The sequence below is a fragment of the Balearica regulorum genome, chromosome 15 (assembly GCF_011004875.1).
Source record: "Balearica regulorum gibbericeps isolate bBalReg1 chromosome 15, bBalReg1.pri, whole genome shotgun sequence".
Classification (NCBI taxonomy): domain Eukaryota; kingdom Metazoa; phylum Chordata; class Aves; order Gruiformes; family Gruidae; genus Balearica; species Balearica regulorum.
In genome coordinates, this window is record NC_046198.1 from 10,881,896 (window position 1) to 10,905,495 (window position 23,600).

The 23,600-nt window shown below is 52.7% G+C and overlaps 1 protein-coding gene across 4 annotated transcripts in view; it reads right to left on the reverse strand.

Annotated features, from left to right (window-relative positions):
• Positions 1–2,453: 2,453 nt before the first annotated feature.
• Positions 2,454–23,600, reverse strand: part of MPRIP (myosin phosphatase Rho interacting protein) — an 81,198-nt gene continuing 60,051 nt past the window's right edge. The window contains exons 14-24 of one of the 4 annotated variants that reach the window (XM_075768090.1): positions 22,191–22,776; positions 21,151–21,267; positions 14,277–18,140; positions 11,265–11,412; positions 10,653–10,770; positions 9,806–9,965; positions 9,560–9,679; positions 8,956–9,042; positions 8,115–8,277; positions 7,582–7,667; positions 2,454–3,609 (exon numbers count right to left, since the gene is read on the reverse strand). In XM_075768090.1, coding sequence (XP_075624205.1) covers positions 3,538–3,609; positions 7,582–7,667; positions 8,115–8,277; positions 8,956–9,042; positions 9,560–9,679; positions 9,806–9,965; positions 10,653–10,770; positions 11,265–11,412; positions 14,277–18,140; positions 21,151–21,267; positions 22,191–22,776 — 5,521 coding nt within the window. In that variant the 3' untranslated portion in view covers positions 2,454–3,537. Of the gene's footprint in view, positions 3,610–6,326; positions 6,393–7,581; positions 7,668–8,114; positions 8,278–8,955; positions 9,043–9,559; positions 9,680–9,805; positions 9,966–10,652; positions 10,771–11,264; positions 11,413–14,276; positions 18,141–21,150; positions 21,268–22,190; positions 22,777–23,600 lie in introns of all 4 variants that reach the window. The other 3 variants (XM_075768089.1, XM_075768088.1, XM_075768087.1) reach the window with 3 other exon arrangements.

A 23,600-nucleotide genomic window follows, 5' to 3' on the forward strand; every position in this document is an offset into this window, starting at 1 on the left:
AGGGCGCTAAACTGCAAGGGAAGATTTCTTGGTATGAACAAGCGTACAGCAGAAAACATCCCTCCGTGGGAAGCCTCAAGATGCTCAGTGGCATGTTCCTGTATCAGAAAGGGTCCAGCTCGTGTCCTCCACACCACCGACATGCCAATGCAAATAGCAAAGTATAAAACTTTTAGTCCTCATGCTTAAAATAAGTGCTTCTAGGCAAATGAAGTATGCAAAGAAAAAGCAGGATTTGCTAGGGGACATAAGAAAGGTCAGTGTCCACATGGCCAGAAAGAGACCAGCGCATGTTCAGCTCAGTTGGGTGAAAAGGACAAAAAGTCCTACCAGGTACCTTGAGAGAAGAGGAGGAGGAGGAGGGCGTCCTCCTGGAGCCAGTGATGTCTTGTAAGGGAAGAGCAATGACAATGAGAAGACCAACGCACTGTCCTGATGCTGCATCCCAAGGCTTCTGCCAGATCACAGGGCACAGAGCTGCCGGACAGCAGAGCTCACCACGCACGGACCCGGAGCAGCTAGGGATGAAATCTAAAGGTTGTCCCTGCTGAGAGCTGCATGGATGACTTTGGATGGGACCAAGCCAGGCACCTGGGCCAGACGACCATCTCCTAACACGGTCAGAAAGGTGTATACAATACAGTCACCTTCCCAGCCAAGTGACAGCCCAAATTTAGATGAACTTGGGCCACAGCACTGATGTCTCTGCTGTTCCTGCAATCTACTCTGCGTGGCAGGCATTGGTGTCCCTGCTTTAACTCAAAGACTGCCTTTAACTGCTCGTAGGTGCCACTGAAGTGTCATGTTCCCAACTGCTGTGGGCATGGGAACCCAAACACGCATCCTTCACCCAACAACTGTGAAGTTATATCGGAGACCCAGACCTCTCACTTCAGTCAAGTGCAAGATGCTGGCAGGGAGAGACAGAAACCACGCACACAACTAGTGACAAAAGACCCTCTTCTTCCAGAAGTGGACTTCTAAGCACAACACATTCACACTTGACCTGAGAAGGCTGAATTTGGGAAGGGCTACAAGCAGGGAGGGCTGCATTTGGATGTCCTCAGCTGGAAGGGAAGCAGGACCCCATGCCATAGCTATAAAAAGCCACTGCTAAGTATTACCAACGTACATGGGTTTATCATCAACAACAGTCTCTGCTTTAGATGGCCATTAGTTAGCTCAGCATGTTATGTCCGCAGCCCCAGGATAGCACTAAGGTGCCCATTTCCACGTTGGGGCTCCCCAGTTTGGACTCCTATCATGCAGGTGAGCAGCTTTGGGTGCACAGGCCACATTCCTCCATGGTGGGATGGGAGAAGGACTAAGGCAGCCGCTGACTGATGGGTGAAAGCAAACACAATCCAAGGAGCAGCACTGAGACTCCCAGGAGTGGCTGATGGCTGATCGGAGAGGCAGCCCAGATGGGTCACGGCTGGGAAGGCTCTTGGGTCCTCCAGTGCTCAGATGATGGAAAGCGCTACGGTGAGCTCGGATTAGGGCGAGTGGCTGCTCATCAAAAACATCTTAGAGGGCGCATGCCTGCTGACAAGGGAAAAGCCTTTGTATCCAAGTGGTTGTGCATCTTTTCCTACCCTGCTCCTATCTCCAGGAGTTCCATGTACACCCAGGCACAGATTACAGAGCATCGCAGCGGGAGAGCATCCCTCCATGTGCTCTGCCTGCTGCACAGCGCTGGCATCTTGGCTGGGGACAAGTGGGGCTCCTGGGAGGTGTCGAGCTGAGTGCTTGGCCATGGCAAGGCCACACAAGTTGGATGAGAACCTGATTCACGCCATGGTTAGATGATGCCATCTCCTGCTGAGGGTCTGGTGGCTGAAACAGAGACTTGGGAGGATGAGGGAAAGCTCTCTGGCACCGGCTGTGGTCCAGCCTGGCAGGATTGGAGATGGCTGTCACCAGCCCCGTGGTGCTCACCGCTCCAGAGCGGCAGCGAGAGTTTGCTGAGGGCTGTGCTTGTACCGCCTAACGGACCCAAATTCAGCTGTGAAAGCACACAGAGCTGCCTGCTTCAACCACGTTAAGCGCCCAAAAGACAAGAGGAAGCTTTGCTCCACGTGAAGGCTAGGGTGTGTCTTTAACAGCCCAGCCCGATGAGATGTGGGTCGCTCGGCAGCTCAACGGGGCCGGGAAGCCAACATGCCAGCGCTGCTTCCCTGCCAAGGTGATCAGTGAGGCAGGACCTCGCGTCTTTACAGGTGGCGTCTTGAAATTTAGCCCAGGATGAAGCCACCATGCCTGGGCAGCCCTGCTGCAAGGCAGCGTAGGCTTCTTCTAGGAAGAGTCTCTGCTCGGCTGGCTGTGTGCTGCATCTAGTGCTACCAGCACCCTCAACTCACTTTTCGTTTGTATCCATTTATTGGCCTGACGGTGCTAAATTGTACACTTTAAATACAAAAGCTATTAGGACTGAGAAGGTCTGAAGCACATACTGGTTTTGAGATTTTTATTTCAGGAAAAGATTAAAGAATTAAAATAGGAGCTGCCCTGCTGACAAGAAGAGTTGAATTCAAGAAGCTGATAAAAAAGGAGCATTATATGCATTGAGCACTGTGCATTTTCAGTCAATATTGGCTCTACTTTCTAGTCTACTGTCCTTTGACTAGGAAAAGGGAGTTTCACATGCGCACAGACCCTGGGATACACGGGACTCAATGAGAGGAAGGGAGTAACAGCAAAAAAAAGAGAGTGCTGGGCTTGATCTAACAGAGGCAAGAAAGTGATCTTACAGCTCGGCCCCCGAAACACCGACTCCGACCACCAGCGAGACGGGAAGCAAAGACACGCCGATGGGGCGGACTCAACGGTGCACGTGAGTATCTGCAGCTCCCTATCCATAACCACCCGGGCAGCCACCAAAGCTCACCAGGCTTCGGTATCGCCTACATTCAGGATACGGCACAGTCATGGGGCAGGAGAATCATTTCTTGCATCCTTCTCCAGCGAGATGTCAGTGTTGTACCTCCAGGCTGCGTACGCTGGCACGGACTTGCGCTCCCCGACAGCTTCCCCCAGGTTTTCCCCCCTTGTAGGTGCAAGTAATGCAATCGAGATCAATGGTTAGATTAGGCTCCTGGCGTGCTCTGAGCACTGGGTCTCTTGACAGCAGTAAGAGCTAGGTATGGCCGATACCACCCAGGCCCTGCTTGCATACCAAAACGGTTGGTACGACAGAGCTAGCTTATTAACAGGCTACTGAGCCTTAATACTGACACTTAGTGTAAAGGTTTACAGTAAAGGAAGGATTCTCCTACAAAGCGCCGAAGACAGGGGGAAAAAAACCCCACCCCGATCCCTTCCTCTCCCTCTCAGAGTCTCTGGAGCATCTCACAAGCAAGGAAAGGAGCCGGGGAGGCGAGGGGGCGGCGGGGGGCACCACCACCACGGCGCCAGGTCCCGTCAGGGGCGTCAAGACGAACGACAGCAAGGACAGTCGTAAGGAACGAGAGACAAACGGTGCTGGTGCTGTGCTGCCTCAAGCTGGGAGGTGCGCGTGGTCAAGCGGAGCGGGGAGAACTAGTCTTTCTTCAAGTCCCTGGATTCAAAAAGCTTCAGGCGTTCTTGCACAGTCAGGCCTTCCTTCAGACTCTGGGAGAGACAAAAGACAGACAGCGTCGGACACGGGCGAGCGGGAGGCAGCGTCGGGCATCTGACACACAGAAAGGGTGAGACGCTCAGGCAAAGGAGACGTGGGCAGCAGGAGAATGGCCTCCTTGGCGGAGAGATTAGTGGGACATGCTAAGAGAAAACACACGGTTATGGAGGGCGGTTACTGGTGCATGGCGCCTAGAGAGAGGGTGAGATTGCAAATGAACCAGGCGACGTACCGGAAGCAAATGAGAGGCACACCATGCTGAAAGCGGGATTAGCTCAACTCAGAAAATGACCCCCGGAGCCTGTGGTGCAGCGGTGGCTGGGACAATTTCAGTGGAGCTCCAGCACTGCAGGAGCCCCGGCAGGTCAGCTCGGATCTGCTATGCTAAAGCACCACGCTGCCGAGCAGGACCTGCACGCCGTTCCTCCCTGCCTGTCCACACCACCGCAGCACCGACTGAACATGCATCCGTCTGGGACACTCCTGGCTCCGGTCAATGTGCAGGCTTTGCTCAAGCAGCCCTGGAAACTGCATTTTTGTTGCCAATGACAATCCCACCCTTTCTCTAACCCCAGCCTGGGGGCTCTCCCAAGCCAAAGCTGCCTCTACTGCACGGGGTTAGACAGAGGACTCGCTAAATGCTTGCTTCAGGTCTAGCAGGATCTGATGGCTGATCCAATTCAGATGCAGCATCCGGATTTCAAGGCACAACACTCAGCTAGCCACCCCGCTAGCCCTCGGCATTTGGATTTGTAAAATCTCTTGCCTACACATGGAGACCCAGAACAGCAATGTGAGGGGTAGAAACTGAGAAGCAAATTGCTTGCCCACTGTACAACAGCTTTAACCTGAAACTAGCCCGAGGAGACGCACAAGTCTAAAGTCAGCCTTCCCTCCTACTGCAGCACCAAAGCTATGGGGTAAGAGTTTCAGGGGAGCAGAGCACCAGTGAGTTGTCCCTGCTTGCTGCTGCTGAGGAGGCACAGACATCTCCCCAGCCCACAGAGCACTGGCTCTGCCCCCAGGCGCTGTAAAGGCTTTCATTGCTGGGCTGCATCTGCTCTGGGACAGTTACCCCACAGGTAACCGCTGCCTACAAGCCAATTCCTGCAACTTGCAAGGACTTCACTCTGCAGCTGGAAGATTATTTGCTTTACAGACCAAGACGTGGTAGATTCAAAAGCACAGACCTGTACGCAAAGTGCCTTTATCAAGGGGCAGCCATCTCCCCTTTTGCTTTTACTTCCCTGACTGCGGTGCCAGAGGACTGTACAATCACAGCAGCAGGTTAGACTTTTGGGGCTGGGTTTTGTTTAACGTGTGTTTATCAAGGCAGGACTCCATGATAAACTTGGCCTGAGGCTGTGCAGATTCCCATGGTTACTGTATTTCTTTAAATGTTTCTCCTCCCACAGGCCCACAAATACAGAACAGCTTTGGGAAGCAGCACGGAAATGAAATGACTAACATGGATTGGTCTGAATTTACAAATGCTGTATGCTTTCTTTTCAATGGGCAGCAGAGTCTTTTGGGATTTGAGTCCCTGAGCACACACTTCCTAAAGGAAGTTTACTTTGGGCCTCTTTAAATGGGCAGCAACCCCTGCATTCCAGTTTGTATATCTGACTTCTCATTAGCAGGAAGGAGACAACAGAAACCATTAGACTATTCTGCCTGGTGGTACAAATTCCAGCAAATTCACCCCTTAGGCAGTCTCACAACCCATTTGAGTTCCTGATGAAGGAAGTCTAATGCGGGATGAAATCTGTGATAAAGGGATCCTCCATCAGATTTCCTGGGGCTCTCCAGTCACCTCCCAGCCACCGTGCTGGGGAGATCCCCTCTTTTCTCTAACCTCCTGCTGCACGTGCTCTAACCTCAGTCTTTACCATGGGCCAGTAAATTAACTATTGCTCCAGTTACTCGAGATATTTTGGGGCATTAGGATCAGCCTCATTTCTCATCAGCTCCTTCCTTTTGCTGGATGAGCTCGGAAGCCTCAGGCCAGGGTGTGGGATGGAGGCACAGTGCCAAGGGATGGAGAGCAGCGGGGTTGGACACGGGAAGCTGGAGGAAGCCTGGAGAGCAGGAGGAGGAGGTTACTGGGCAAGGAAGACTCTTTTGCTCAGGCACAGATCAACCTAAAGAAGCAGCAATTATGGGTAAAGGAAATTTAGGGCAGACCAGGACATCCCCTCTGCAGCTGAGATGGGGGCCACCATTTTACACGCTACAGGCCTTTGTGGGAAATGCATTTATAGGCATCACTGACCCACTCCTCCGTCTGGCTAACGGCAGAACAGCTATTTTTCCTACAAGACCTGGATGTTGCTGAAGTTTAGTCTGAGGCATGCAGTGTCATTCAAGCATGCACACTCAGTGTCCCGCGCTCCCAACACAGCCAACAGGAAAACGTGCCCCACCGTGTCCAAATCCTCTCCATGATGGTTAGCTGTGTTGGCGAGGGTGGGAGAAGCAGGAAGGCAAGAAAGCCATATTCCCCAGGGAAGAGCCAGAGAGACTGCATTTGGGTACGCTTTCTCCCCTTCACTTTCCCCTCCTCCCCCAGTAAAATAATTAGCCGTAAATAAACCAGTCAGTCATTAAGAGAAGAAGGGCTCTCGTTTGCCGTGGAGGTGTGAGCAGTGCATGCAAAAGTGGGCCACTCCAGTGGGCAGCTGCGTCGCTTGGCGGGTGCCGGTTTGTTTACCTACGTGGCAGGGAACCTGGACTCGGGTTCATTTCAGTTATCCCATGAGACCTGCTCAATAACGGACTGTTGAAGGAAAAAGCAAAATAAAGAAACAAAACAAAACAAAACAAGAAGCTCATAAATCCTAAATGCATTGGCGTTCGCACAGCCCCAGCCCTCCCGCCCTGGCAGCGATGTGAGCAGGCAGCACGCCCAGGCAGAGCCCATGCTTGCTCTCCTCTCCTCCTTTCCCCACCAAGTAACACACATGGGGGACCACGAGATAAATGGTCTGAGTTGGAAGTGGTGAAGGGAAACCCAGCATCAGACCTGGCCCAGCAGGTCCGGGCTGCCCCTGAAATGCAGAGATGTTTTCTGTATTTATTCGGTGCAGCGCAGACGTCCCAAGCTGATGACCTGCTGGTCACAAATCTTGGGTGGTGACCGTTTCCCCGGCACGGGGACCGAGCTAGAGGCCTTTTGCCTGCCTGGGTTCTCGCTCTGCCCAAAGTCCCAACCACTTCGAACACCAGCATGAGACACCATGTATCCAGTGGTGAGAGGCAAAGCAGGTTTTGCCCATGCTGATCTTCCTTCCAACTGACCTATGTTTAACGATGACTTCTCAGCAGCTTTATTTGCCCTTTTTATCCCTGTGGTCCCACAGGAACAGCCAGCGTGTAACATGACGCAAGCATGTTACAGGTGAGCTTGGCACAGCATCACTGGGCTTTGGGACCAGCAGCAAGTACAGAATGGCCAGAGAAACACAGGGCCATCTGCACCATGTTAACACACAAGCAAAGCGCGTGTTAAACACGCCCAGGACCAAGGCATCGTCATTCCATATAAAGACCAAAAATCTTGCAGTGATGAACACTGTAAAACCTAGAATGATGTGCACATTTCCACTTATTGACACCACCTAAATTTCAACTGAAAATGGGGAGCAAATACTGGGAGTCCTCCTGTGAAAGACCAAAGAATAGGGTGAACTTCATCCTTTTTTAAGCGAGGAGCAGCTTCACGCCTTGCAGGGTCAGGGGTGTGTGTGCCCTGCCGGGCGTCGCGGGGGGGAGCGGGCCCTGCCTGGGTGCATGGCCAGCCGTTCCACAGTTGAAAGCTCACTTTTCTCCCCAGTGCCATCCAGGCTAGCACTAGTGACCGGGAAATTCTCAGTTTTCTTCCCCTACCAACTTCTTCCCACCCGGGACCCCCACCAGACAGTAAGGCTGGGCATTTTCATCACATGGGGAAGGAGATCTGCACTCACCTTTGACCTGATATTCCTTAGTTGCCGGCTAACACTGGATCTGTCTTTCTTCAAGAAATCAGGGTTGCTTTTTGATTTCATAATATCTGGGGAGAAACAAAAGAAACAGTGTTAGCGTGGTGCCCGTGGGCTTCCTGCAAGCAGCAGGACTGGGGGTCTTCTGTCCTCCCAGCCTGGCCAAGTCCCCCAATGAGCCCGACTCAAGCAGCACTGCTGGAAGGGCAGAGGGGACTCTCGGGGGTCTCTGCTCCCCTGCACTGCGTGTAGCATGAGGTTTTCCCAATGCAAAATGTCAGGCGGCTTTCAAAGCCCACCAGCTTCCCATCCATGGGGCTGGAAGGAGAAACTGCCAGGGGAGGGCAATTCAGGTCCGCCTGGTCCCTGCTGTTTCCAGTGAGACTGTCTGCAAGGAGCAGCATGAAACGGCACAAAAGCACCACTCAGACCCATTGCTGCCCAAGGACTTTATGCTAGGATGTATGTGTTAGCTCAGGAAACCCAAGATTGCTTAGAGCCACTGGAGGAGGACTGACCATATCCCGATACAGTGGTGTTCACAGGGGATTTCTCTCCCTGAGCTTCTGTGGCTGCCTTCAGCTGCTCTTTCAACCTGCTGATATCACAGTCTGCCTTGGCCTTCACGATGCTCAGCTCCGTGTAGATGTCTTTGTACTTGTCGCTGGCGTATTTCTTATCCTGGCAAAGGAACAAGAACAACCCAGCGGAGTCAGACAGACAGACAGCTGGAGCCGAGGGGGTTGTGAATGCACCGAAGAGGAGCTTGGCAAACGCCGATGGCAGAAGAGCCAGCAGCGGGGAGAAATGTTCAGCCAGGGCAATGCATTTCACAGACGCTCTCAAAGCCGTGTCTAACCGTGGTACAGGACTCAAGATAGGCAGAAAGCTGTGAGCCCAGCGGCGAGCATGCAGCGCTGCCTGTGCATGCAGCCCCTTCGTTACAGGATTGTTTGTGGGTTTTAATTTTAGCAAAGACACGGAATTCAAGCAGAATTCCCAGAAATGGCCTTGGCAAAGAGGCCGTCCAGAGCAAACCAGATTCAATGCTGGGAGGCTGGGCTGATCTCTACCACTGATTATTTTTGCCATTTCAAATCTGATCTGATGTGACAGGAAATAGGGAAAAACACTGAAGAGGATGTTTTCCCACAAGAAGAGAGAAGGAGTAAGTCCTGAGCTGATACAGTCATGGAGTGCTTTACTGATCACACTAAAATGGGTATTCAGTTCCATTCAGGGGAAAAATTAAATGTTGTTTCAAATGTGGGAATAAGTGAGCTGAAATCTAAGCACAGACACACACAGGAGCAGAGCACAGCCCCTAAGAGGATTTGCAGGAATGTCCCTGGGCATTACCCTCAGTGCCGTCTGCAGCTCGTCTTTGAGGGAGCTGATCTCCTGCTTCAGGTACTGGATTTCCGATTCTTTGACCCGCAGCAGGACCTGTGGGAACAAAAGCAGTGCATGTTCCGACCCGAGCAGACACAGTGCGATCCCGAGATGCTCATCCACTGCGCCTGGTGACAATCGAGCCAGGGCTGGGAGGCTCGGTCCCGCGCCAGCTCCACACCAGCACTGCAAAGCTGCTGGTTCACCCGTCTTCTGGCTCATGCAAGAAAATTACTCCCGGGTCTCGTGGGACCTTGCCCAAGCTTGCACCACTGATGTGCTCCCTGCACACCCCTTGGTTTCTGTTAGTCCCCACTGCTTTGTACGGACTGGATCCCAGGAGACAAGCAGGGGATGGAGAAGGAAGAGTTGGTGTCTGGCTCGACATGATGAGAAGGGAAGATTAGGACTCCAAAAGCTCCTGGCCCCATTGCACCCCACGATGCACAGTGCTGAGCAGCCACACAGACCCAATGTGTGGTGGGACGGATGGCTGTGGCATGCTCCTGGGGGTCCACCGGCACTTGTGCCCGCAATGCTGCCCCTTTGGCGTGGCAGCGGCAGAGCTCACCTCCAGCTCGTAGGCATCCTTGCCCTGCGTGAGAGGCGATCCAGCAGCCTCTCCCCCGCCCTCCCCGGTCAGTAGGGTCCGCAATCGCGTGATCTCCGCAGCCAGGCGGTTATTCAGCTCCTAGGAAGAGGAGAGAGCCATTGTGGAAAGGAGGAGCATGGCCATGGCTCGGCACAGAGCCCACCACGTAGTTTGTCTGTCACCCCTGACCACGCCAGCTGCCCCGGGCATGGCAGGGACCCTCACCTGGTTGTGGGCGTTGAGCTCCTGGTTCTCCCGCTGGCACTGGCGGAGGGCCTGCCTCTCAGCCTCCAGCGCCTGCGCCAGGTGGGCGTTCTCCAAACACTTCTGCGAATACTGCTCCGAAAGCACCTCCAGCTCCCGCTGCACCGACTGCAGCTCCTCCCTGGCAAAACACACACGGGGTAGTGCCCTCCCCACACACACCCACCCATGCCCACGCTTCCTCCAGCACCACAGGAGAACCCAGCAGGGATCTAAGCACTGAGGAGGAGGACTTGCACGCTCCCTCTGGGAAAATCCTCAAGCCCAGAGCGAGCCAGCCCTTCCCTCTCCTGGCACCACCAAAGGGGACAGGAGGTGTCTCTCTAGGCTGAATGGCAGGACTTCCTCATGTTTCCAAACACTGACTGAGATCTATCAGGTTTGCTCTGGGCACTCAGGACACCTACACAACTGACACAGATGCATCAAGGTTACTAAAGCTGCTTGGCTGTGTTGCTCAGCAGCCACGTGAGGACAGCCTTGCTATGAAAAGCTAAGTGCCTTCTCCTCACCTGGTTAGATTTTGCTCCTCACATGAAGAGCAGCATCGTGTCTGCACATCTGCTACTTCTGGTGACCATAAAGCAGCTGAATTTGGGTAGTATGGGGACATTGATCTGGAGCCTGAAAGATTACAGGCAACCAGGAGTCTCCAATGGGTGCAGCTGGGTCGGGACCAAGGGAACAGGTCCTCGCGACGACAGGTCTGCCCTTAACTCATTGCTGAAATCAAAGGGTAGAAAGGGGTCTCCCACATGCTTGGATCTCCCTGCGAGACACAGCGACAGACGGAGGACAATGGTCTTACAGGTATTGCCTTCGGAGGGCCTCGATGTCGGCATTGACGCTGCTGATCTGGGAGCGCTGGGACTTCTCCAGCTCTCGCTCCAGCTCCTCCCGGTGTGCGTTCTTCATGGCTTCGATGGCTGTGTGGGACAGCAGAGTGTTAGCATGCAACACCACTCCACCCAAGGGCAGGTTTTTTGAGGTTTTGTTTTTTAAAGGTACAAAACCTGAGTCATCCCAGCAAACCTCCCACTGCTTCGTGGCCCCTTCAGTCTGTGCCCCTGCCTGCAGCTTCTGCAAATCCCACTTTTTAATGAAGTCCAAACCATCGTCCAAGTCACATGTTGATTCCTGAATTGTGGGACTCCTAATACAGAGACCCTGGGCTCCAGCACTCTAAAACTCCCTGGGGCACTGAAGAATGAATTCAGTGTGGAATCGGCAATAAATTAACCACAGGAATGACTAACGCTGTTCTGAGATGGAATGGAAAACGGATCAGACCCTGTGATCCACACCCAGCCCTCATCCCACCCCACGTTCTGCTCCTCCACACAGGAGCGAACACCATCCCCATGTCCCCATCAACACGGAGCTGCCCCACCACAAGGGACCCTCTGGTGTGTCCCCATACCTGAAATGGTGGCAGCCGTTTCTTCTGCCAGCAGGCGGTCTTTCTCCTCCCGCAGCTTCTCCAGCTCCCGCTGGTGCTGCCGCTGCAGGTCCTCGATCTTCTTCTGGTGCGTCTCCTCCATGGCTGCAAAGCCCCTTTCACATGTTGCCTGCAAAAGGGATGAGGGGAAGGGGTTGGCCCAGGAGCACAGGGCCGGTGTCACAGCGGTGGTGAGCCCACCAGGAGCCACACACCAGCGGGTAGGTCAGCACCAAAGTTCCATCATGAGGATCTTCTCCCTCCCTGACCATGGAGGAGCCAGCCGAGGACAGACCTCGTGAGGTCAGAGCTTGTCCTGTCAAGCTTGATCCCTGACAGCTCTGGTGAAAGGGAAGGACAGGGTAGCTCAGGGGTCAGGCCTGATTGGGGAATGCAAATATATGTTAACAACAACAACAAAAGCCTACTGAGACCCTTCTGCTCTCTTCCGCAATGCCTGATTTTATGTGGCCACCATTGGGGTGGAAAACAAATGACTCATGACAGCAAAAGGACCTTAATTCCCAACCAAGTATTGCTTCAAATGCTGCATGGGCAGTTATTTGCCAATTGAATTACCAGGAGTGAGCTTAGGCAGGGACATGAGGGCAGCGCTCTGGGACTTCAGGAGTCACCAGCTGGGTCCTGCCCCAGGCACAGACCCCGCTCCTGCCTCCAGCAGGATCCTGGACAGGCACAAGGCTGCAGGACAGAACCAGGACAGCAAAGCCACAGGCAGGCTCAAGCCACAAGCTGGGAAGGGGCAGGCACTGGGGACGCAGCGCACGAGCCCCACCAGACATCTGGGGACAACCCTGATGCCAAGCACTACACCGGGCTTTCCTCCCTCTTAACGTTAAAGGCTGGCTTTATTTCCCGATTTCAATGGATTTCTTCTTCATTCACACTCATGCTTTCCACGGGAAGTGAGAACTGCCACCTAGGGAGCCAGTGGGACTCCATGGGAAAATGAAGGGGGACAAATTCACTCCCACGGTGACAAAAGTGCTCATGACAGTCTAACACCCGCTGACCTACACTAACATACACTCTTCAGCATCACTTCACTGTCTAATGCTCTGTAACCCGTCTCACTCTCATTCCCAATTTTCAGCTCTGGTGCTTTTACTCCTCCCCTTTAAGTTTAAATCCTGCATTTTTGCAGCCTTTGTTTGTTTTGAAACTCATAACTCAGCGCCAGAACCTGTCTGAACTTGGCTGACTACGGAGAAGCACAAAGCAGCCTTGCAGGATTCTTCGTTACACCTCTAATGCATTCATCATGAAAATGGTGAATGTTCCTCCATAGGTCTGGCTGTGGATTCAGTATTTAATGTATTGTAAATGCATTGCTATAAACCCAAGACATTTGAACATGTACAAACCAGTATCTCCTGTTACTGCTGTTACACTCTCCATCAGCTTCAGAAGAGAAGAATCAAACACATTTTAACCTGAAAATCTGACAGGTTTGCAATCACCCAGTTAACTTTCTAACCAAGGGAAGTTTCTATTTTGCTGTCTGTCCCTCTGCTTCCTACAGACGTGTGCAGACAGGCTGGTTTGCTCTGCTCTCCTCCTGGACTGCTCTGCCCAGAAGGTGCTGCTTGCCTTCCCGTCAGGCAAACTGCAAGTTTGGCAGAGCAAAGCTGAAAACAGAGGCGGGAGGTCAGGTTCATTGCTTGCTGTTATTTTTCAGCCTCTATTTTGGTTCTGGCCTTTTTGCTTCTTCCAAAGCAAGAGCATCCCCCGGTACAAGTGTCCTTGTTTGGTGCCTGGCTCACAGGACAAGGCGTTACCTGTGTGTCCCACTGACCTGAGCAGGGAATTCAAGAAGGATTTTTCCTTCCTAAAGGTTAAGATGGAGGAGATAGCGTTCAGTGAACACCATCGCTTCCTTCCCATCTCTCCAGCAGCTCTCCCTCCCCTGGACACCTGACTCACCCCTGATGGGACGCAGCAGAACTACTGCTCTCCCCAGGCTAAAACCAGCTTTTGGCTAGAGTTGAGCCATGCTTTACCCCCAGCCCAAACGTGTGCTGATGACCTCGCAGCTGGAAGCAAGCTCTCCCTCATTTTTGCTGACTCTGAAGAATGACTGCTCCACGAAAGCATGGCCTCTGTGTCCAGCCTCCGCCACTGACCTTCTGCCTGCCCCTTCAACGTGGAAGCCTCCTTGGGTGCCGCCGGAGTCCTCTACTGCCCTAAACCCACTTCCTAACTGGAAATGCTCTCTGATCAAATGCAAAACACCAAACCCAAGAGGTTTTTTTTAGATGCTGTACCACCTCAGGCTAGTTTTACAGCCAGTTCTGACCAGTGGAGCAGGCACTTCATTGCCACTGGTTTTTTCTGCACCTACCCTGGGTTTCCCGTAACTGTGCACTGTTTGTTGTGTAAAGAATCGCTGGTGTGCAACACCAGGGTGGTTCTCCTGCAGCCTTGCAGAGGAGCTGTGCTTTGCTACAGAATTTGGCATCGATTTACAGTTACTTTTCCCAGGAACATATATTTTGAGAGCATTAAGTTTCCATTTCATCTTACATTTCTGAGGGCAGCAGAGACAGACTGGAGATTTGATCAGACTGGAGATTTGATCAGGGAAAGACAGAGTTGAGGAATGCTTTTAAAGGGGAGTCACAAACAAAACATATGCCTCAGGTATGAGAAGAAACACCGCAGTCTTCATATTGAAGGATAACGTGAAGTTACCAAGCTACTTGGAAACCCTCCCTCCCTCTACAGGCAGAGACCGCCTCCAATAACCAACCCTCCCACTGAGACCGAGCCCTCAGCAATGCATTTAGAATACCCCAGCATGGAGAAAAGGGAAATGCCATGCTTTACGGAGGCCTTTCTAACACTTTGGGGCTTGCTTCAGTGTGCTGGCTCTTTCGGGGGACACCCCTTGGTTCGGCAAGCGAACCCCAGGACTGAACACACCCTCCTGTACACTCAGCAGTGGAAAGTGTAAAGCGTTAAACATATCAAGACCTTTAAGTTTTCAAAGTCTTTCTGGTATTTTTCTCTCAAGGTGGAAGCATTCCCCTCCAGATGCTTGTTCTCCAGCTCATCCCTCATGACGTTCATCTGGGCCTCCAGCTCCTGGATGCGCTCCCTCAGGCCGTGCATGGAGTCCAGGTCGCTGCTGGGGCCCTGCCCAGTGTCACCCACCTCACTGCCCACCCAGGTATCCCCACCGCCCGGGCCTGCCGCGGGGGACGCCTCCGGGTGCTGCCTCTGGTACTCATCGAGGGTCTCCTGCAGGCGCTGCAGGTTCTGGCTGTAGTGCTCCTGCAGCGCCTGCAGCTCCTCACTGTGGATGACCTGCAGCTCCTTGATCTTGGCCTGGAACTTGTCCTCCAGCATTTGCATCTGCTCTAGGTGATACCGCTCCATGTTCTGCTTGTCGCGGACGATGGCATCCAGCTGGTTGAGGCCCTCCGTCCTCTCGGCCTTCAGAGCATCCTCTGTCCTGTTTAGTTGCTCTATCACGTTTCGAATCTCCTCCTCATACCGTCCCTGCAATTCGCTCAAGCTCTTGCTGTGTTTATGTTCCTCTTCCTCCAAGACCCTTCGCTGACTGTCAAGCTGGGACACCTTTGCTTTGAGATCGGCATTCTCCCGTTCAAGCATGGCGATCACCTCGCCATACTCACCCTGCTGCTTTCTAAGCAAGTCTTCGTACTCATCCCGAAGGAGAGAGACTGTCTTCACACGCTCTTGGCAGAGCGCGTCCATGCTCTGCAAGGACTCCTTGTAGGACTTCAGCTCTCTCTCGTACTCCAGTCGGACTTTGCAAGCGGCATAACAAACCTGAGCCTGAACAATTGCATCTTGGACTAACAAAGAAGAATACTGTTCAAGGTCTCCCATGCACGAATGATATGAAAGACTCTGAGATATCTTCAGGAGCTTCTGACAGTCTCTCATTGCCTCCTCAGGAGGCAGAGAGAGTAAGGCAACAGATATTTCCTTCAGAACATTTGATTTGTCCTTTAGTTGTTGGGCAAGATCCTCCTGAATGGAAACAAGAGCTTCACTACTACGGTCCGGCAGGCTGCCAATCTCCTCCACCTTGGCTAATTCCTGACACGGCACCATTTGGAGATGGCTCCCGTCCCAGGAGATCTGGGTTCTTTCTGAAGCATCTTTTTGAATTTCAAGTGCTTCAGAAATCTGGTGCATAACTCTGTCAAAATCAGGAGTCCTGTACGCTTTGATGATCTCCTCCAACATGCATTTGTGCTGCTGGAGAGCTGTTTTGGTATTATGAAGGTCTTCTTCAATTGTTTTTAATCTCTGATGAAAAGATTCTCTCATTTTCTGTGCGACAAACCCAAGTTCTGCCTTAATCAAGGTAGCATCTGCTACAGCACTGAGAAAACATGGAGAAAAGCCCAAGCCTGTTGTTTCTGTTTTGCCCTCGGCTTCTCCTTCTCTGGTGCTCAAGTGCACTCTGAGCTCCTCCACCTGGCTCCAGAACTCCCCTTCCAGCAGCAGCTTCTTAGATAGGATGCTGGCCAAGTCAACTGCTGTATGAGAAATATTTGCCGGCTCCAACAAAACCGCCTCGGCTGTTCCCTGGATCTCTCTCAGAAGCTGAGATATCTCAGAGCTTGCATTTTTCAAAGACTCTGCTATTTGGCTGATGAGAGAGGCCTCAAATGCCACTCTCTCAGAAAGCCATCTCAGCTGGCCAGCATCAAACATTTCAACTCGCTGCTCCTTGGAGACATGCTCTTCTTCTCCCAAAAACCCTTCTTCTGGAGTGGGGCTTTCCACGATAAGGCTTTCACTCCGCTGATACTCCGACGGGACTGGCGCCCCTCTCAAGGCTTGGATTGCGTTTGATAAGGTTGTTTCCATGCTGGACAGAGTAACAAGGAACAAATCACCCTCTTTTTCCTTGTCTGATTTGGGCAAAGATCTTAGTTGCTCCCTGCACTTCTCTAAGCAAGTCAGCGCTTGATCATTTTTCATTTGGAAACCTCCCAGCTCACTAACATGATTTTCTATGAGCTTGAACTTTTCCTGCCTCTCACTCTCCAGCTGTGAGATCAAAGCACTGACTTGGGATAAGCTGGTCTGAAGTTGTTCCCGCAGCTGAGACTCTGTGCTGGCCCACTGATGGTGGAGGGCAATGAGCGTCTCCTGATTATGGCCGTGCTGGCTTTCAAGCTTCATCGTTACATCTTTGAGTTTTTCCTCTGTAATATAAAGTTTGGTTTCCAGGGAATGGATGATTGAGAGGTAGGTCTCAGAGTCGCTTGTCCCTGATGATGGGTAACCAAGAGCTGGCTCTGATGACATGCTTTCTTCAGACAGCGATCTGTCTTGGCTCGTGTCTGAAGAGGTACTGCTTGTCCAGTTTTTCTCCGATCCATCTGGATGGATGTATTTTTGGCACTGGATGCTCGAGAAACGGATTCTTTGCCTCTTGGCCCCCATGATTCCTACCTCAGGCTTTGCTAAGGCTTTCTGAACTAACTCTTGGTCCTGGAGTTCTACAGCTGTGGATGGGGAGCCAAATTCCTCTGCTTGCCTCTGGTTGGTCTCAAGAACCTCCTCCTCCTCCTTCAGTGCATAAGTCAGAGCTGGGAGGATATCCTGAGTTTGCAGAGGCTGCCCCAGTTGGGATGGGTGACTTTCATCAGCCTCGAGATTAGGGCCAAGGTCTTCCACCTCCTCAGCGCTTGGACCTGTGCCTACACTAGCTAATTTCTTTAAAGCCTCCTCCTTGGCCTTTAGCTTTACTTTAGTCTCCTCTAAACTGCTATCTAAAGCAACCATTTTAACCAAAGCCTCACTGAGATCTTGATCTTTCTTCTCCACAATTCTCAAGTGCATTTCCTTAACATGTCTCAGCTCTTCTTCTTTTTCTTTCAGCACCTTCTGCACACCCTGGAACTGATCTGACACCTCCTCGAACGATTGCTCCAGATTGTGGTAGTTGGTTTCTTCCATTTTCAGCTTTGCTTGCAGCTTTGCAACTTCGTTATCTGACTCGGCAACCTGATTCATGAGCTCGTGGAAACGACATTTGAGCTGATCTCTCTCTCTTTCGAGTTCCTTGATGTGCTCTGCGAGTTTCTGGATGCTGGCCTCCTTCATCACCAGCTGCTCCTCCAGCTGGTGGACAAGCTCGCTGCCTTCGAACTTTGCACTCAGCTTCTCCTTCTGCAGAATCTCCATTTGCTGCTCGTTATTTTGCAGCTGGTTCTCATACTCATTGGCCTTATCCTCTACCTCCTTCAAACTCCGTATTAAAACCTGCTTTTCCCTCTCGCAGCTCTCCAGCAAAGCCTCGTAATTCTTCTGCAGCTTCTCCTCCATGAGGATCCGTGCTTGCTCGCTAGCGTTCAGCTGCCTGCTCAGGTCTGCAATCCTGTCTTGGAGCCGCTGCACCTCCTTCTGATGGTCCCTCTGCAAAGCCTGCTGCATCTCCAGGTCCCGCAGCTCCTGGGTCTTCTCCAGGAGCAGAGCCTCTGCGCTCTTCAGCTTCTGCTCGCTGGCCTTCAGCTGGGAGCTGAGTGCAGCCTCGCCGTGCTGCCACTCCTCCAGCTGCTCTTTGGCTTTCTCTTTTTCGCTCCTCAGGTCGCTCTTGAGCTTGGCCAGGGTCTGCTCCTTGATGGAGAGCTCAGCTGCTGCATTACTGAGCCTCGCCTGCAGGCTCTGAATCTCAGCTTCGTGGTGCCGAATCACGTCCTTGGCCTCGGCGTAGCTGCGCTTCAGCGACTGAATCTGTTGATTGATCAGCTCTTGACGCTGGCATTGGGCTTCCAGCTCGCTTTGGAGGTCTTGGTTGACTTTGTGGAGCCTCTGCCAGGCACCTGATGGCGAGGCGGCCACCTCGGTCTTAAAAAAATTGATTAAATACTAGATTAGTAACACTCTTGGCTCTCCCTTCTGAGTGTCACACCTCTGGCCAGGCAGGCCACGGAAAAGCTCGTCGCAGCTATTTGGCTGCTACCCACATGCTCCAATTGGGATGATTTGCTCTTGGCACAATTTTTTTGTTTGTTTTAACCAACTTTTTTTTTTTCTTTTTTGAATGAGCGACAACTGCTTTCCAGTAACAGAAAACACGAACCACAACATCGAAACAGCTGTACAGTAACAGGCTAAAAGGAAAAAAAACCAAAACCCAAAATCAAACAGAACCAAAAAACAATGAAAAAGAAACACCAGCAGTAAAACAGAGACAGACAAACAAGTGAAAAAATGGGAAGGGTGAGAAGGAGGAGGGGATGGGAACAGGTTGACAAGAAAGGAACTGCGTTTTTAGCATGTTTGTTGTTTTGTTGTGAAACAAAAAGTGCACAGTTCAGGTAACACAGTCCTACCGACCAAAAGCAACAACAGAAAATGAGGTGACAGCAAATGACATCACATCCCACCCAAACGCAGGGAGACAGGACAGCCGGCGTGGCGATGTCATTTCTGTGACTGCCAAACAGGACTTAGTGGCTGCTCATCGCATTAAAGAGATGTTGTTATGCTAAAGTTTAAGGCTAGGGAGGATCTAATTTCTCTAACCTGCAAAATAAAGAAACAAAGGACAAAATAAAAAGCCCGACAAGTGAAGGGAGGGAAAAGGTGTGATGAGGATGTAAAATAAAAGAAACCAACCTTTGTGAGGTTCAAACCAAAGCAATGTAGCATGCAAAGAGAAAACTCACAGAGAGAGTCATGCAAAAGGCAACAGAAATTATGTATCTTTAAAAAAAATACACAGACAGGAAGAGGCGAGAGAAGCACAGCGTTAAGCCTAGGAATTTGGCCTGCCTTGCTGTACTCTGGTTGCTGATAAGGAAAGCCCACAGATGTGACACTCAGTTATGTTAAGTTAAATTTCATGCTTTACACCAAAAACATGCAAGAACATCCGCCCGGGACAGGTTAGTACGTGACCCCTCCCACCCGCCGCAACCAGAGCCGGGGGACATCTCTGGTCTGTTTGCAAGGAGCAGGAGCCCCCGCTGTTTTTCCCAGTAGGGTTCAAAGTTGGGATGCCCTGTCCCGAGGAAGCTCAGAGCGAGAGAGGGGTTACACGAGCCGGAGAGGCTTCGGTGCACGGCACATGCATCAGGGGGGCGTATCTCAGCAGCTGCCTTATGAAATGTGCAGCGTCATGTACCAGGACAGTGCTTGGGGGTCCATATGGGGCTGGTCATGCTGCCAAGGAGGGGTTGGTGCCCCCCCAGGCAGCTCAGCAGGGATGGGTGGCAGCAGTCAGGCTCCTCCATCATCCCTCCCCACAGACAATGCAGGAACCTCTGCAAAATTAGGCGTGATGGAAGCGGGGGGCACATGAAATTCAGATAGTCCATCCAAAAAAAGGCTGTGACGTTTGCCCGCAGGCTGGGGCTGCAGAACCGGCCCCCCAGTGATTTCACTCCCTTCACCCCAGCAGGGTTTGAGGGGGTTACTCCCTTCTGCCGCAGGACTTTAATCCAAGCAAAGTCCTCCAACCCTTCCAAAAACCCTCTCCAACTTCTAGGTCAAAGTTTGGGTCATTTCTTACTGCAGTGATGATTTGCTCAGCCCTTCTGCAGACTTCACCTCTTGCCCCCCCCCCTTCCTTGTATCGAGGCGCTATGGCCAACCTCAACACGGCCAATCTGACAGTGGATTCAGCATCCAGCTTTTAGCCCCATTCGCTGATTTTTCTGGGCTCCAGGCAAAGGGAGGTCGGATGCCTTTGCCCCTGGGAAATGGGAGTTAGTTACTCTTCCAACACTGCCAAGTGAAAATGGAACTCCTCCAAGCAAGCACTGTCAGCTCAGGGAGTCCAGAAACAAATGCATGAATAACTCCTCCAAGGAGATCACCAGCAAGGAAGGCAAGATGCCCCCCTGCCTGCACTAGCTCCACTGCCTGTGCAACTTCTTCAGGGGAAATTTCTTCTGTGAGAAATAAGGACGCAAGGTTCAGCGTCAACACCGGGTTTGCTGCCACGGGAGAGCAGCGTGCGGCCCACACACGGCCACTTCAATCCAGAGCCAGTTTGGCCAAGTAGATTTGAGTAGGTGAAAATGCTTCCCCTGCACAAAACAGGACTACGGACCCATGAGAGCAGGCAGAAGCTGCCCTGCAGGCATCACAGCTCCTCTAGGCATGGACGCTCCCAGAGGAAGGGCTGGAAAAAGTCCACTTTGTTTGGAGGAGGGAAAGAAAGGCTTCCCAAGAGACTCTCCCGTCTTTTTTGCCAGAACCTCCAAAACACTTTTAGGCTTTGCTGAGGAAAGGCATCTTGTAACAGAAGAAACCACCAAAGTGATTCAAGACAACAGGTCGTCCCGGTGCAAATCCCACTCTGGCTGTGGGGAGCGGGCCCGGGAGATGATACACCTGCGTGTGCTGTGTTTGCCCATGCAACCGCCACACAGACTCTCTGGCCAGGAGCAACTGCTGGGCTACAAGGTGCTTAGAAAGCCTTGTGTGCACCCCGCTGCCGGAGGGGAATACCTGAGGCACAGAAAGGGGGAAACAGCTGTTGCATAGGCAAACACAGCGTGGAATGGATCAGAGCTGGACTTCGCTGAGGTTCCATCTGCCTACCATGGCTGTGTTTTGTTTTCCCTTGGGGACACCTGTAGGTAATGCTATCTTCTGTCTACTGCATCCCAGAATCACAGAATCACAGAATAGTAGGGGTTGGAGAGGTTTTGTCAAGCAGATGATCCTGTAAGGCTACAGAATTAGCAATATTTGCAATAAGGTCAAATCTCTTGGAGCATCCTCAGTGGTGCACATCCCTGCGTCAACCAGGATGTTGACACACAAACACCCTGGACTGAAGCCCACCAGGGTCCCCCTTGGGCACAGAGTAAAACGGATTTCTCTCTCCTCCCCACGCTCCTACCTGCAACACGTAGCCCTCACGGGCGCTCTGCTCCCGGCCCAGTGCCACTTTCAGCTGGTCCTGCAGGTGCCGGTTCTGCTCCAGGAGCTCCAAGGCCTCCTTCTGCTTCTGCTCCAGCTGGAGAGACACGAACAGAGACAGCATCCCGGGAGTGGGCAGGGGGTCAGCCATAAGGAGCAAGCGGCTCGGAGGGGACATAGAGCAGAATGAACGGGGCTTTTGATGGCACCGCTGCTTTGCTCTGCTCTGGGATCTGGATTTCATTTTGCCAGGCAAAATCCCTCCCCCCTGAAAGAACTAAGTTACGCATTAGTTTAATTCGTAAAGCTCACTGCGGTGAAGGATGAACGGCACCAGCTCGTGCCAGGCATGACCCAGGCAAATCCCAGCCCGGTTCGGACTGGCAATACTCCTGGTTACTCCATGCCTGCACCCCTTTCATTCCTGCTAATACACCTTAATCCCAACTAACAACAACCTTTGTTATCCCAGGCATGGACCTCTTCCAAGTGAGCCGAGTCTCCACCTTTCTTTTCCTGAAATTGTGATTGCTTGATGTAGGCTCCACAAAAAGGGAACCTTTGTAGTGTGCGCTGTAATTCAAGCTAGATTATAGTTTTGTAGACATAATTGCAGACACAAATCTCTACAGCTGCACAGGCACACAGAATTATGAGCTTCAATTTAGAGTCTGGTTAATAAACATCAATTGTACCCATCTTATCAGAGGCAGGCTGGTTAACAACCAACAAAAGTGTAGGCTGCGTTAAATGGGAGGGGGTAACGAAATACCACCCTTGCAAGACTAGCCCCTTCTGCAGCCGTGGGAACATGAAAGCTGCCGGCAGAATTGTACGGGAACGGACACGGCTCTGTGCCCTGCCAGCTCCCCAGGGGACCCTACAGCATCCCCACTCGTTGCTATTATGAAGTAGGAATAAATGTAGCTTTTTTAAGCCTTGCTCAGGCTTCCTACAGTCCCTGCAGTGGCCTGAAGGCCATTTTGGCAAGCAGCCTGCACCCCACGCACCCCGCTTTACCTCCTTCTCCAGCAGCGTGGTCAAATGCTGCTTTGTCAGCCCCTCATCCCGGTCCTCGGTGTGGGTGAGGTGCAGAGGCGCGATGGGGATCTGCTTCTCCTCCCGCAGCGGGGTGGTCTCCACCTGGTGCCAGCGCTGCTCGATCTCCACATGGACGTTCTGCGGTTTGATGTCCGCCGGAACAGGCAGGATCCGGTCCACCTCCATCCTTAGCGCCTCTTCTGACCCTGCCCCGTCCACAGTATCGATCATCTCGAAGCGCTTACGCCGCTCCTCCCGCCGCCGGGCCCGCTCCCGCTCCAGCTCTCCTGGGTCAGCGTCGGTGGCACCGGCATCCCTGGGAAAGGCGGTAGAGCCACTCTTGGAGGAGTCTGCAGCGTTTGCACGCTCCTGTGCCAGGGCTTGCTGGATGGGGCGAAATTCAGCCCAGTCAAAGGTCTTGGACCGTCCTTCTCGCCGGCGCTCCCGGGCACGGCTCCGCTTCTGCTCCTGGTCCAGCTCAGCTTGCTCCATGTCCGGCTTCTCACTCGGCTTTGGACCAGTCTCGAAGGAAGAGCTTGTTTTGTTTTTCTCTTCCGGCAGGGAGCTGCAAGGACAGAGAGAGAGTGAAGGAAAGCATCAGTGGGTGCTCGAAACGGCCAGGCGCTCCCATGCATGTCTCAAAGAGCCGGGTGGAAAGGGGCTGCTGGAAGCCCAAGCCAATGCCACGTGGGTGCTCCCCTGCCCCTCCGTCTCCCGGTGCCTCTCAGGCACAGGAGCCACCACTGCCCTTCCCCGGGGTCACGCTGGTGTGCAAAGCCTTGGTGCAAGCGGCGCCGGCTGCTCCTGGGCACCCCCCCGCCCCTAGAGAGCGGCCGATCCCAACCTCGCTCCTCCTCAGAAGCCGCCCCAGGGCCGGCAACCATGACCCAGCAGCAGCCCACAGCTGAGGCAGTGACCCCGAACCGTCCTGCTAAGTGGGGAAGAGGCTTCAAAAGCTCCTTCGGCGCCCACCAGCTGGCTGGCCGCCCGCCTCCCCGGCTGCGGGGCTCCATGCACACATGCCGGTCGACGCGGCCATAGTCACGTGCTTGCGGGGAGGATGGCCACCAGTCCCACCAAAGTCAGTCTGGCTTCAGAGCTGTGGCGCAGAGAAGCACAGAGCAGGTCCCAGAGGTCTTGGGTAACAGGGGGATGGTTTTCCTCAAGCTTGGCAAAGTCAGGGTACTAATGGGTCGAAAACTTCTCCGTGCTACTGTCTGCATTGAAGGCACAGATCTCCCCTGGGGAAACCAGCCTTGCGGCACGGGGGCTGCACGCCGTATGTGCAGTTGTCAGTGCAGCAAGGAGAGCAAGAGTTATTCAACACACCATGGAAGTCGCTGAAAATGCCGATTTCTCAAGCAAGGAATGGTTTTTAGTGTTGAGTTA